The sequence below is a fragment of the Carcharodon carcharias genome, chromosome 33 (genome assembly GCF_017639515.1).
Source record: "Carcharodon carcharias isolate sCarCar2 chromosome 33, sCarCar2.pri, whole genome shotgun sequence".
NCBI classification, from domain to species: Eukaryota; Metazoa; Chordata; class Chondrichthyes; order Lamniformes; family Lamnidae; genus Carcharodon; species Carcharodon carcharias.
Window position 1 is genome coordinate 14,791,450 of NC_054499.1, and position 14,526 is coordinate 14,805,975.

The following is a 14,526-nucleotide window of genomic DNA, read 5'->3' on the forward strand; positions in this document are numbered from 1 at the left end:
GCCCGAAAGGCTGGACCCTCCCAGGGTAGAGTCATTCGGTAAAGTCAGTGTTCGGGTTGCCCTGGCAGAAGGAACGTGTTTGGGAGGTTGAACAAGAGACCGGCGAGGCAGCAAAAGGGCGGGACGAACTGAGCAGGAGCTCTTTCATTCGGATCGAAACTCTCCTAATTCTCGAGCGCTCCACTCCCTGTTCTGCAGGACTTTCCAGCTTTAGTCTCCGGAAATTTCAGTCAGAATCGGTGTTTATTCCTGGGCCGTGAGGCCTTGTGTTGCCAAACAGCTCTCGGCACCTGCGACTCAGTAGAGCCCTACCCAACCCCCGCCCCCCCCCACCACCCCCTGCAACAATGGCGGTCATTGGGAGAGTGGGGGGGAGTTGGAGAATTGATTTGGAAATGATCCCTGCAATAGGAGTAATATTACTGTTTGACATGAAAGTGCCAGGGAATGAGTCAGGGCGTCAGGAATTCACAGTGACTTGTCCGCTTGAGCAGCTAAACAAATAACAGCTGAGGCCTGGCATAGCCACGTCCTATTTATAGCCGGTATGCTCTGCCTCTCGACTTTTAGGCCGGTTTTGATGATTAAGTGGATAAACTGAGATAACCTTTCGTGGCCAGCTTGACACAGGGAATTGGGGCAAAATGGCCGACTTTTATGTGCAAAATGGCCGACTTTTATGTGCAAAATGGCCGACTTGACCTGGCCGGGGATTGAGCTTGTGGAGGCAGCTCACCCAAATTTGCCAACTTGACTTGCACCGTTGAAATGCTGAACCCCTTGGGATGAGAGGTGGGCACTGTCAACCCTGGGGGGGAGAGGTCAGGTTTATTAACTGCATGCTTCTCTCTTTTCCACCCCACCACAGGCAATCCTCCGATCGAGCCCTCAAGAAAGGGTCTGGGACGTGCAGTGGCAGCATTTCAGCTGACATAGAGACAGGAACCGAGGGGGTGAGTCCTTGACCGGTTAGACTCCAAGTCAGGGGAGTGGGTTCAGTGATTTGCGTGAGTCACTCTTAATTCTAGGGGCATCTGTGAAGCCCAGCGGTAATAGCCAACTGGATGCCGCTAACGGTCCAGAGGGTGGAGAGGCCCATATGTTGGAGGAAGTCCCGTGCCTCATGGACATTTTAAATTAACAGGCCCATGGTTTGTACTGGTTCATTCAGATTTCCCCACTTCTCCCTCTTCAACCCTTCCCCTAAAGGTGCCGGATACAATTCTGCCCACGCAGCAATTGTGAAACCATTCAAACGAAAAGGTCGTCACCAATGGCGCACTTGCCCTTTCCTCCAACACACATGCTTGTGCGCTCTCTCCCTGTGGTCCGTCTTCTGCTCCCTGATCCCAGGAGTAGTGGTGTCTCTGGTATGAAGGGCGGCCAGAGTATAGGGTTTGTCTCTCCCAGGTTACCGTTCGAAACAGGGCCATGTCTTCTCCAAACTTCACCACCCTGCCGTACGGCCTCAGCACCAAGCCTCGATTGGCAATGTGAAGGGGGAGCCCTGAGAATCACCAGGAAGTGGCGGCAGGCATGGAGGTCCAGCTCCAGGCTGTCATGAGGTCGTGTAGGCCAACCTGTAGCCCAGGCTTGGAGCCAAGTACTCGTAAACCAGCAGTGACGCTCATTGCTCCTACCCACCAGTCACTTCTTAGTCAGAGTCCTCTTATTCAGAACTGCTTTGTCTAGCACAGTTTATGAGAAAAGATTTTTTATTTATTTCAATATCTCTTGCCTTGTCAATACCTGTTACCTACCTCAGCTACGCGCTCTCTCTCTCCATCTTGCATTATCTCTTTATCTCTTTCACTCCTCCTCACTCCTAGAACGATGCAGCATAGGGACATACAAAATAGATATTGTCACTGGGCTAGTATTCGAGAGACCCTTGGTATTGCTATGGGGACCAGTTCGAATCCCACCACGGCAGATGGTGAAATTTGAATTCAGTAAAAATCTGGAATTAAAAGTCTGATGATGACCGTAAATCCATTGTCAATTGTTGTAAAAACCCATCTGGTTCACTGATGCCCCCTTTAGGGAAGGAAATCTGCCGTCTTTACCCGGTCTGGCCTACATGTGACTCCAGACCCACCCACTGCGTCAAATGTTTCTCCCCATGTCATCATTGCTTCTTTTGCCAACCATCTTAAATCTGTGCCTCTTGTTCTCGATCTTTCCGCCAATAGGAACAGTTTTTCCCCCATCTACTCGTGATCTTGAATATCTCCATCAAACCTCCTCTCAACCTTCTCCTCTCCAAGGAGAACAGCCCCCAACTTCTCCAATGTATCTACCTAACTGAAGTCTCTCAACCCTGGAACCATTCTGAGGAATCTCACCTACACCTTCCTTCATGCCTTCACTGCCTTCCTAAAGTTTGGTGCCCAGAACTAGATGCAATGCTCCAGTTGAGGCCAAACTGGTGTTCTACTCAAGTTTAACATGACTGCCTTGCTTTTGTGCTCTGCACCCCCAATTAATAAAGCCTAGGATGCTGTATACTTTGTTAACTGCCCTCCCAACCTGCCCTGCCACCTTCAATGACTTATGCACCTATGCCCAGGTCCCTCTGCTCCTGCACACCCTTTAGAATTATGGCCTTTGTTTTATATTGTCTCTGCATCTCCTTACCAAAATCAATCACTTCACACTTCGCTGCATTAAATTGTATTCAATGGCATCATTCTGGTTCCGCACCCCGTCCAAAGCCAGTGGGAGATGTTCCATGGCGTTTGTTAACACCACCATTCGGTTTGTCAGTGTTGGTTCCACTGCACTATTTGGCCCTTCTTCGGAATATGCTGGCCATTGAACATAGCGTTCCCACTGTCTGTGGAATGGCTGGTTGTGCATGGGACAGTCCCTTGTGGCCCTTGGTGCCTTGGTTGCCATCCCACCCCTTGCTGCGAGCTCACATCTGCATTGTTGTTACAGGGCTGCAGCGGTGGGGCCGTAGATTGGTGCGCCACAGGGACAAATGGAAAGAACAGAGAAGAAGTACCTCAACGCAGAGCTTGAGGATGAGATGGTGAGTTGAGAATTCTCCATGCGTGACAGCGGTTCGGACAGAGGGGAGAGGGTGGGGAAAGAAAATGTCCCGGGTGAGGAGGGAGTTGGTCAGTCGGGACAAAGAGAGGGTGCAGGATGGGGAGATGGCTGGGCTGGTAAGCGCGACATTAGGGTAAGGGGTGGAAAGTTGCCTGGACTAGTGTGGGAGCATGGGTGGGAAGATTGGGTAAGATCAGGGAGCAGGTGGAAGATGGCGGAAAGAGGTGAGATGGAGGAATGGGTGAGGGAATGGGAGATTGGGGGACAAATGGATGAGTGAATTGGTGGGGATGGTAGAATGGATGGGGGAATAGGTAGGGAGAGGGGAGTTGGGTGGGGGAATGGGTAGGGAGAGGGGATTGAGTGGGGGAATGGGTAGGGAGAGGGGAGTTGGGTGGGGGAATGGGTAGGGAGAGGGGATTGAGTGGGGGAATGGGTAGGGAGAGGGGAGTTGGGTGGGGAAATGGGTAGGGAGAGGGGAGTTGGGTGGGGGAATGGGTAGGGAGAGGGGAGTTGGGTGGGGGAATGTGTAGGGAGAGGGGAGTTGGGTGGGGGAATGGGTAGGAGAGGGGAGTTGGGTAGGGAGAGGGGAATTGGGTGGGGGAATGGGTAAGGAGAGGGGAGTTGGGTGGGGGAATGTGTAGGGAGAGGGGAGTTGGGTGGGGGAATGGGTAGGAGAGGGGAGTTGTGTGGTGAATGGGTAAGGAGAGGGGAGTTGGGTAGGAGAGGGGAGTTGTGTGGTGAATGGGTAGGGAGAGGGGAGTTGGGTGGGGGAATGTGTAGGGAGAGGGGAGTTGGGTGGGGGAATGGCTAGGGAGAGGGGAGTTGGGTGGGGGAATGGCTAGGGAGAGGGGAGTTGGGTGGGGGAAATGGGTAGGGAGAGGGGAGTTGGGTGGGGGAATGGGTAGGGAGAGGGGAGTTGGGTGGGGGAATGGGTAGGGAGAGGGGAGTTGGGTGGGGGAATGTGTAGGGAGAGGGGAGTTGGGTGGGGAGTGGGTAGGGAGAGGGGAGTTGGGTAGGGAGAGGGGAGTTGGGTGGGGAGTTGGGTAGGGAGAGGGGAGTTGGGTAGGGAGAGGGGAGTTGGGTGGGGAGTGGGTAGGGAGAGGGGAGTTGGGTAGGGAGAGGGGAGTTGGGTGGGGAGTGGGTAGGGAGAGGGGAGTTGGGTAGGAGAGGGGAGTTGTGTGGTGAATGGGTAGGGAGAGGGGAGTTGGGTAGGAGAGGGGAGTTGGGTAGGAGAGGGGAGTTGTGTGGTGAATGGGTAGGGAGAGGGGAGTTGGGTAGGAGAGGGGAGTTGTGTGGTGAATGGGTAGGGAGAGGGGAGTTGGGTAGGAGAGGGGAGTTGTGTGGTGAATGGGTAGGGAGAGGGGAGTTGGGTAGGAGAGGGGAGTTGTGTGGTGAATGGGTAGGGAGAGGGGAGTTGGGTAGGAGAGGGGAGTTGGTTGGGGGAGTGGGTAGGGAGAGGGGAGTTGTGTGGTGAATGGGTAGGGAGAGGGGAGTTGGGTAGGAGAGGGGAGTTGGTTGGGGGAATGGGTAGGGAGAGGGGAGTTGGGGGAATGGGTAGGGAGAGGGGAGTTGGGGGAATGGGTAAGGAGAGGGGGGTTGGGTAGGAGAAGGGAGTTGGTTGGGGGAATTGTAAGGAGAGGGCAGCAGGGTGGGGGCCGGGGGTTAATGGGTGGCTAGTTGGGGATGGGGGGTGCTTTGGGCAGGGGATGGGGAGGGTTGGGATCAGCCGCTATCGAGCTGGGTCAGGGTCAGTCCTGACTGGATTCTGCTGACTCTCTCTGCTCTGTCTTCCCACAGGAAGTGGTGGGTTACCAGCCATGCTGGTGGAAGCTGGGCCTGGTGGGCGCAGGGACCCTGTGCAGTGGTGGGCTGTTGCTCCTCTTTCTCTACTGGATGCCAGAGTGGAGTGTCAAGTGTATGTGCAAGGAGGTCTCGCTCAAAGAGGCTACAGTGCTGCTACTTTGGACCACGGTAAGTGACCAGCAGTGGGGCCCACAGCTGTGATGGTTTTACGAGAGAAAAAGATTGTGAGCTGCTCTCTTTTCTGAACTGTTGCTTCTGAAAAGATAATGTTCAGACCAACATTTATCCCTCAATCAATATAATTAAAACATTACCCGGCCACTACCTCATTGCTGCTTGTTGGAGCTTGCTGTGCACAAATTGGCTGCTGTCTGATGAAGATAGGATAGGGTGCCACCTGCAGCTTATCAGTGGGACTGCAAGCTGGGTATACAGTGCCATCTACAGTTGGTCAGTAGTAATGCTGTCCTGTTCCAGCTATAGGAAGCATCCTGACACCCAGTGGGTACACCTGCTACAACCTGCTGATGGAGATTTGTGGCATAGATTGGGGGCTGATTTATTTTGGTGGGAAAAATGGCAGGAGGAAGTATAAAATAGAGTACAATCCTAAAGGGGCTGCCAAAGCAGAGGGACACGTGCATAAATCACTGAAGTGGCAGGGAAAGTTGAGAGCGTAGTTAATAAAACATAACTAGGAGCATAGAGTACAAAAGCAAGGAAGTTATGATAAAACTTTATAAAACACTGGTTTGGCCTCATCTGGAGTATTGCGTCCAGGTCTGGGCACCCATACTTTGGGAAGGATGTGAAGGCGTTAGAGAGGATGCAGAAAAGATTCACGAGAATGGTTCCCAGGGATGAGGGACTTCAGTTACGTGGATAGATGGGAGAAGCTGGTACTGTTCTCCTTGGAGGAGAGAAAGTTGGGAGGAGATTTGATCGAAATCATGAGGGCTCTGGGACAGAGTGGAGAGGCAGAGACCGTTCCCATTGGTGGAAGGATCGAGAACCAGAGGGCACAGATTGAAGGTAATTCGCCAAAGAAGCAATGGGAGACACGAGGAGAAACTTTTTCACGCAGCGAGCGGTTAGGATCTGGGATGTGCTGCCTGAGAGAGTGTGGGGGAGGCAGGTTCCATCGAGGCTTTCGAGAGGGAGTTGGTTCATTATCTAAGGAGAGAACATTTTCTGGTCTGCAGGGAACTGGCGGGGGAAATGGGATTAACTGAGGTGCTCTCACAGGGAGCTAGAATGGACACGATGGGCTGAATGGTCTCCTCCTGTGCTGCATCCATTCTGTAATTTTTATGACTGACAGGGACTCCTTTTAACCTCTGTTTAACTGCAGGATGAGTTCCACACCTGCTTCAGGGTCAGGGTGCACTACATGGAGGCTCCAGGGTTCGAGCCCCTGGGCGCGCTCTTCCCCAGCTATGGCAAGAAGCCCACGTACAGTCCAACCACCCTCGTGATCGAGCACCCGGAGTGCGAGAAGGATCTGCCATCCAAGACTCCAGACGTGGAAGGAGTTCAGGTTAAACTGAGGGGTTTTGTTTCTGTCCCTTCTCTATGACTTGATATCGCAACCCCACCCCCCTACCACCAAGAGGCCAAGATAGGGTCTGTGCTGAGCAGATGTGTCTTACTATGATGCAGAAGTCAGACTTACTGCTGTAACTGTAACCCACTCCTTCCTGCATTATAGCCTCGCTCTGTAGTACAGACAGCCAGAATTAACAGGACCATTCTCCTTGCTGCCCAGCTTCATATGCACATAATAAGCAGGAAAATCAATTAGTCCATCAGTCAACCACGTCCAACTCTCACGGTGCCTGGAACAGCACTAGACACACCTCCTCACAGACAGGCTTTTTTTTTATTCGTGGAATGTGGGTGCCGCTGGCTAAGTCAGCATTTATTGCCCATCCCTAATTGCCCTTTGAGAAGGTGATAGTGAGCCACTGCCTTGAACCATCCCATCCAAGTGCTGTAGGTACACCCACGGTGCTAATAGGGAGGTGATTTCAGGATTTTGACTCAGCGGCAGTGAAGGAACGGTGATATATTCCCAAGTCGGGATGGTGCGTAGCTTGAAGGGGGAACTTCCAGGTAGTGGTGTTCCCGTGTATCTGCTGTCCTTGTCCTTATGGATGGTAGTGATCATGGGTTTGGAAGATGCTTTCGAAGGAGCCTTGATGGGTAGCTGCAGTGCATCTTGTAGATGGTACACACACTGCTACTACTGCTGCGTCGGTGGAGGAGGGAATTAATGTAATCTCTCAAGAGGGCTAAAATAACAGATTCAAACCCAGAACTAATAAGGCTGGGTGGGTGGGGGCGGGGTGGTGGAAAATACCCTGGGATATTCCCCTCAGACTCCCCTCGAGTTTGGAAATCTCACAATTCTTTCTCTGATCCTCTGATCGGTGCACTTCTGAACTTTTTCTCTTGTTCCTCCTAAACTGTGGACCCGCCCAATAGCTCACTCCCATCCCACACGCTGTTCTTCACTTTATCACACCAAGACTCATCAACCTGTCTCATACTCGAACCCGTGCCCTCCTCCTACACTGCGGTTTGGGGATAGAGGTGGGGAGGTGGTGTGACGGATGGACATGAGGTGCCTGGTAGATGGAGTAAGCTGACCTGGACTGATTTACCTTGTATCCATGGTCCAGGGAGAGGGGCGGGGTGGGTTTTGCCAAGTTTTCGGTTCCAGATTGCAACCTGGTGATTATCCAGTGCGAGGGGTGGGGGAGGGGGCATGTTGGGCTCAGCTGAGATGCACCCCATGGCAATGTTACACGCCTGCCTAGCTGCGCAGGGAGCCACTTAGGCATGGAGCCAAGTGTCATCGGGGTATGGCAGGAGGAACAGAGAAAGCAAAAGACCAGGGGAGAAGTTATACTCTGACCCCCTCACCCCCGACCCTGACACCCGTCTCTCCTTTTTCTCACCATTCAGGTTCGCTATTTCATCCACCAAAACACGAAGTACATGTGGAGCCCACGTGGTCAGGCGTTCCAGAGACTGGTCGCGCTGGAGGAAGGGATTCCGTGCTCTGCGCTCCACGCCTGTTACAGCACCGGGCTGCCTGCTATCAGCAAGGACTATCGGTATGGGCTCACATGGGTGGGTGGGGGTGGGGGGTCACTCAGGCCTGGGGATCGGGGAGGGGTGCGCTGGGCTCAGGGGTGTGGTTGGGGTGCAGTGCTCACTTCACTGCAACGACATATATTCCCATGGCCTAGGGTGCTTCGTAGAAGCGACTACCAAATAAAGTAAAATCCCTTTGGATGTTGCCTGGGATGAAACATTTAAGTTGTGAAGAGAGGTTGGATAGACTTGGGTTGTTTTCGTTGGAGCAGAGGAGACTGAGGGGCGACCTGATCGAGGTGTACAAGATTATGAGGGGCATGGACAGGGTGGATAGGGAGCAGCTGTACCCCTTAGTTGAAGGGTCAGTCACGAGGGGACATAAGTTCAAGGTAAGGGGCAGGAGGTATAGGGGGGATGTGAGGAAAGGCCTTTTTAATCCCGAGGGTGACGGTCTGGAATGCGCTGCCTGGGATGAGGCTGTTCCCATTAGTGGAAGGATCGAGAACCAGAGAGCACAGATTGAAGATAATTCGCAAAAGAAGCAATGGAGACACAAGGAGAAACATTTTCACACAGCGAGCGGTTAGGATCTGGGATGTGCTGCCTGAGAGAGTGTGGGGGAGGCAGGTTCAGTCGAGGCTTTCAAAGGGGAATTGGTTCATTATCCAAGGAGAGAACATTTTCTGGTCTGCAGGGAACTGGCGGGGGAAATGGGATTAATTGAGGTGCTCTCGCAGGGAGCTAGAATGGACACGATGGGCCGAATGGCCTCCTGTGCCGCATCCATTCTGTAATTTTTATGACTGACAGGGACTCCATCCCAGATCCTAACCACTCGCTGTGTGAAAAAGTTTCTCCTCGTGTCTCCATCGCTTCTTTGGCGAATTACCTTCAATCTGTGCCCTCTGGTTCTCGATCTTTCCACCAATGGGAACATCCTTTAAAAAGTACCTGGATGAGCACTTGGCACATCATAACATTCAAGGCTATGGGGCCAAGTGCTGGTAAATGGGATTAGGTAGGTAGGTCAGGTGTTTCTCACGTGTCGGTAAAGACTCGATGGGCCGAAGGGCCTCTTCTGCACTGTGTGACTCTGTGCTGAGCCGTATAAGGCAGTGTTAGGACAGATGTACAAACGTTTGGTCAAAGGGGTAGGTTTTAAGGACTGACAAACGGAGAAAAAAAAAAGAGGGAATGTTTAGGTTGCGAGCTCCACAACTGAGCAACTGGGCCCCGAAGACATGGCCAGCAAGGGTCAGAATTGGAGGAGTGCAGAGATCTCGGAGGGTTGTAGGGTTGGAGGAGTATACGGAGGTAGGAAGGGATTAGAATTTTAGAATTAAGGTGTTGTTTAAGTGGGAGCTGGTGTAGGTCAGCAAGCACAGGTGATGGCTAAACGGGACTTGGTGCGCTCCCCTTCTTAGGCAGTACCTCAGGTTCGAGGATGACTTGCTTCCGCTCCAGTTTGACAGGCTCTGAGAAGGCTGATAAATCCAGTGACTGAAGTTGGAGGGGTTTTGGTTTCGGTTTTGGATTTAAGGCGGTGCAGGGTTGAACAGTTTCCCGTCTGTTCCGCGGATTATCTCCACGCCCATGGGTAAGTTGCTGAGGGTGAGGCGCAGTGTTGCTGTAAAGCAAAACGGAGAAGCGATTTGGTGCAATGATGCAGCCTTGTTTGACCCCGTCCCGCACTGAGTTAGGGTCTGTGGTGTTCCACGGGCGAGGACCACGGCTTGCGTTCCATCGTGCAGTAGGCGGAAGATGGTGGCAAATTTCCAAGGTCAGCCAGATTTGAGGAGAATACTCCATAAGCCTTTGCGGTTGACAGAGTCAAAGGCATTTGTGTGGTCAAAACAGGCCATGCCCAGTGGTTGGTGCTGTTCGTTCCACTTTTCTTGAATTTGCCACGCGGTGAAGATCATGCCTGTGGTGTCTCTCAACGGGTGAAAACTGCACTGAGACTCTGGAAGTTGCTGTCCAGCCACTGAGAGGAGGCAACTCAGGAGAACCCTTGCAAGGTTCTTCCTTGTGGCAGGTAGCAGGGATGTTCCTCTGTAGCTACCACAATCACACTTCTCTCCTCTCTTGAACATAGCCACGATCACAGCGTCTCTGAGACCTCACCTCATGCGCTGTCCCTCCCAGCCATGCTCGGAGTGTATCTCCCCCGCCTTTCAGAATTCCAGCAGGGATTGCACTTGCTCCAGAGCTTCTGTTGTTCCTCAGCTGTCAGTTTTGCCCTGGACTGGAGCGGGCCGAGTCTGAGCCCCAGATAGGCTATCGAGGAATGGACTTGGGGACATGAAAGGGCGGTAGAGTTTTAGATGACCTTTGGTTCATGGAGGGTGGCAGAAGGATGAGGCAGAAGACAATATCTTCGGTCTTCCCAATATTTAACTGGAGGAAATTTCTGCTCATCCAGTACTGGATATCAGATAAGCAGCCTGATAATTTAGCAACAGTGGAGGAGTCGAGAGAGGTGGTGGTGAGGCAGAGCTGGGTGTCATCAGTGTGAAAACTAACGTTCTGCCTTGGAATGACATCGCCAAGGGGACACCTTGTAGATGAGAAATGGGAGGGAGGGGCTAAAGATAGATCCTTGGGATACGCTAAGGGACAAGGGAGAAGCCACTGGAAGGTGATTCTCTGGCTGTGATTAGATAGCTAAGGATGGAACCAGTTGGGAGCATATCCCACCCAGCTGGACGACAGTGGAGAGGCGCTGGGGGAGGGTGGTGTGGGTGCTTAGCTGTGTCAACGGCTGCAGATGGATTGAGAAAGATGAGGAAGCCCAGTTTATCAGTCCCAGTCACATTCTCGTAGGATGTCATTTGTGACTTCAGTAAGAGCTGTTTTACTGTGGTAGGGGCCGAAACCTGATTGGAGGGAGTTCCAGGAAAGACGGGCACGGATTGGGAGGCAGCAACACGTTCAAGGACTCCAGAGAGGAACCGGAGGGTCGGAGATGGGACGCTAGTTTACAAAGACGGAGGGGTGAAGGATGGGGACAGATTGTTCCCTGTGGTGGGGGTTGGAGAGTTCATTCTGGCTCGTGGGTGTGAGTTGTTCTGACTGGGTGGTTGGGGGGGTGGGTGGCGTGTTCTCTCTGTGGGGGTGTAGGTTTGTCTCCAGCCTCTCAATTGTTCTCCCTCTGCAGGAAACTCTTTTACGGAGAGAATCAAATTGACGTGAAAGTGCCTTCAATCCCTCGGCTCCTGGTGAAGGAGGTAAGCCTCTGGGTAACGAAACTTGACCCCGTTGGGCCACGGCTGGCTGGTTAGCACGACGCAGGAGGGAGGGAGAGCAAGAGGTGACATTTGTTCACAGGCAGTGCTGTTTCATGGACAAAACCCTTGAGCTGCTGCTGGGTAGCTCTGATCACCATCTGACATTCCCAGCAGCCACCTTGCACAGGGGTCAAGGGGTCAGAGCAGGGCAGAAATGTAGGATGATCAAAACCTGAAACCTACACAGGCAGTGCCTGGTGTCCTGGGCTCAGGGGCATCGCCATAATTTAAGTGGCAATTTTCTTTTCTTGATAATCTGCATCTAACCTCGTGTTGTACCTGTCCTGGGAGTGTTTGATGGGGACAGTGTAGAGGGAGCTTTACTCTGCATCTAACCTCATGCTGTACCTGTCCTGGGAGTGTTTGATGGGGACAGTGTAGAGGGAGCTTTACTCTGTATCTAACCCCGTGCTGTACCTGCCCTGGAAGTGTTTGATGGGGACGGTGTAGAGGGAGCTTTACTCTGTATCTAACCCCGTGCTGTACCTGCCCTGGGAGTGTTTGATGGGGACAGTGTAGAAGGAGCTTTACTCTGTATCTAACCCCGTGCTGTACCTGTCCTGGGAGTGTTTGATGGGGACAGTGTAGAGGGAGCTTTACTCTGTATCTAACCCCGTGCTGTACCTGTCCTGGGAGTGTTTGATGGGGATGTGGAGAGGGACCTTTATTCTGTATCTAACCTGCACTGTGGTCCTCCCATTATCTGTAGGTGCTGAATCCATTCTACATTTTCCAAGTCTTCAGTGTGATCCTCTGGTCCTTTGACGATTATTACCTGTACGCATCTGCCATTGTCTTCATGTCTGTCCTTTCCATCTGTACATCACTGTACACTGTCAGAAAGGTAAGAGATCTCGGTCACCGTCCATCCAGCAGTAAAACTGGCCCAGCCGTCGCCTGAAACCTTCTCAGCCACGTCTTTGTTTTACCCCCTCAGCAATACGTCCTGTTGCACGACATGGTGGCTGCCCACAATGTGGTCCGGGTGAAGGTTTACCGCAGCAACAATGGTGAGTCAGCCTCCCGTGCAGCACGTCCTCTCTGTCTCTCTCTTCGCGCTGCCTCTCTCGCCCGCTCGAGCTCTCCATTGCGTGCCCGCCTACCCCGCGCTTTCTCTTTTTGCTCCAGCTCGCTTGCGAACTGTCTGACTCTGCCAGTACCACCCTGACTTGACCGAAAGGGGTGCGAAATGTTCCATGATTCGCTGCCCTTGCCGGTGGTAAATTCCCCCTGTTGTTTGCAGTGACCGAGGAAATCTTCTCCACTGATCTGGTACCCGGGGATGTCATCGTCATCCCGACCAATGGCATGATGATGCCCTGCGACGCAGTGCTGATCAGCGGAACGTGTGTCGTCAACGAGAGCTTGTTAACCGGTGAGGACTGGTCAGCGTTAGAGTGCTGGGTGACTGGGGGCCCTTTCTCACTGTGCTCTTGCAACAGCAGCCACATGCAGCCCCCTCCTTGGCAGGCGCTGCGTCCGGTCTGTAATGGGCATTGTCCTGGCAGTGAGCTGCTACCCAACCAGCAGAGGCGTCATTGACACCAGAATGGACTGGTCTCTGACATTGAGGAGCTTAAGCCAAAACGACATTGGTTAAGGCCTTAGCTGGCATTGTGTTCAATTCTGGACACCAAACTCTAGGTCTTCTAAAGGGCGGGGAGGGTATTTATTAGAATGGCACCAGGAACGAGGGACTCGGAGAGAGTAGAGAAGCTGGGACTGTTCTCCTCAGAGCAGAACAGGTTAAGGGGGAGCTGGAATGCACTCCTGAAAGGGCAGTGGAAGCAGGTTCGATCGCAACCGGGGATTGAATCACTACGTGAAGGGGGGAAAACAGTAGCAGGGGCGTTAGGGGCAAGAGCAGGGGGAGTGGGACTAATTGTACGGCAAGAGCTGGCACGGGCACTTCGGACCGAATGGTCTCTGTCTGTGCTGCGCGTGTGGTTCTAGGTAAACACCATCACGGGCCCCAGTTTGTTTGAGCCAAACGTTGTCGTTGATTGCCGCCTTCAAAGGCTTCCTTTGTGACCCGCGAGTTTACTTTTTAAATGGTGTGTCTCTCCCCCCACCCCCCACCCCCGCCCCTTCCAGGGGAAAGCGTGCCCGTCCTAAAAACCAGCCTTCCGGTCCCCGCCCGCTGCGCCAACGGGACGGTGCAGGAGGAGGAGGAGATGTACAGCCCGGAGAGCCACAAGCGGCACACCCTGTTTTGCGGCACGGCCGTCATCCAGACGCGGTTTTACAGTGGCGAGCCGGTGAAAGCCGTGGTCGTCCGTACAGGTACGTGGTGGGGGGGGGGTGCTAACCCTGGCCTAATCCATTGTTTTTGCGGGGGGGGGGGGTGGTTTTTGTCGTTGTAAATGTTGTGTCTTCATTTCGTCCCCACCCCAGGCTTCTACACTTCGAAAGGGCAGCTGGTTTGCTCGATCCTTTACCCGAAGCCCACCGACTTCAAGCTGTACCGCGACGCATATCGCTTCCTGCTCTGCCTGGTGTGTGTGGCTGGGATCGGCATGGTCTACAGCATCATCAGCAGCACCCTGAAGGGGGTGAGCACGGGGCGGGGAGGGAGGTGGGAGGGGCAGGGCGCGCGGTTGCGGTGGGGGGGGTGGGGAGGGTGGTAGTGGCGGGGGGGTGGGGGAGGAGTCTCGCAGTCCGCTGGCCCTTTTTTTTACCAGAGCCATCGTGTTGTGTTTCTTTGACTCGTCTGGCCCTTCACCTCAGGTTCTAGGCACATTGGGACTGATGGGGACTACTTTCAACCGGGGCGCTGGTTGGGGTAGAAACAGCGCCCCTGTTGCACTCAGACACCGATAATACACGCCAGGCCGGCTAGCACTGACACACAAGACGAGGCAGCTTGTGGCACTTCACGCTTACTTCGTTTTGGATGAGATTTCGGAGGATAAAAGCGGGGAAGAATCTGTATCTGGAACGGAGAGGGTGGGGGGGGCTGAACGCCCACTGTGTATACCCAGTATCCGAGTGTGACAGGAAGCTGACCGACATAGAAAGAACAATCACGGCCTTTTGTGTCGGCTGTTCAAATATGACGAACAAACTTGCTAAATGGTGGCGCCTCAGGTTAACTAGCCATCACTATATTATCTCTAGTCAGGCCTCTGTGATGTGACCCTGTGTGATAACTAATTGCATATTTAAGAAACACTAAGCATCTATTTAAGCTGCATCCTCTGCGCCAGGCTGACCTGGGTGCTTCGAGTATTTGGGCTATGATTGGAGAGGGGGTGGGTGGGCTGCTTCTGTGACCTCT

At 53.2% G+C, this 14,526-nt stretch overlaps 1 protein-coding gene across 2 annotated transcripts in view; it reads left to right on the top strand.

Moving 5' to 3' along the window:
- Nucleotides 1-14,526, top strand: part of LOC121272263 (probable cation-transporting ATPase 13A3) — a 78,757-nt gene that overhangs the window by 7,214 nt on the left and 57,017 nt on the right. For both annotated transcript variants that reach the window (XM_041178805.1, XM_041178804.1), the window contains exons 2-12: nt 869-953; nt 2,941-3,034; nt 4,855-5,028; nt 6,212-6,397; nt 7,828-7,979; nt 11,120-11,189; nt 11,959-12,093; nt 12,187-12,259; nt 12,493-12,624; nt 13,344-13,532; nt 13,644-13,801. In XM_041178805.1, coding sequence (XP_041034739.1) covers nt 2,984-3,034; nt 4,855-5,028; nt 6,212-6,397; nt 7,828-7,979; nt 11,120-11,189; nt 11,959-12,093; nt 12,187-12,259; nt 12,493-12,624; nt 13,344-13,532; nt 13,644-13,801 — 1,320 coding nt within the window. In that variant the 5' untranslated portion in view covers nt 869-953; nt 2,941-2,983. The remainder of the gene's footprint in view (nt 1-868; nt 954-2,940; nt 3,035-4,854; nt 5,029-6,211; nt 6,398-7,827; nt 7,980-11,119; nt 11,190-11,958; nt 12,094-12,186; nt 12,260-12,492; nt 12,625-13,343; nt 13,533-13,643; nt 13,802-14,526) is intronic.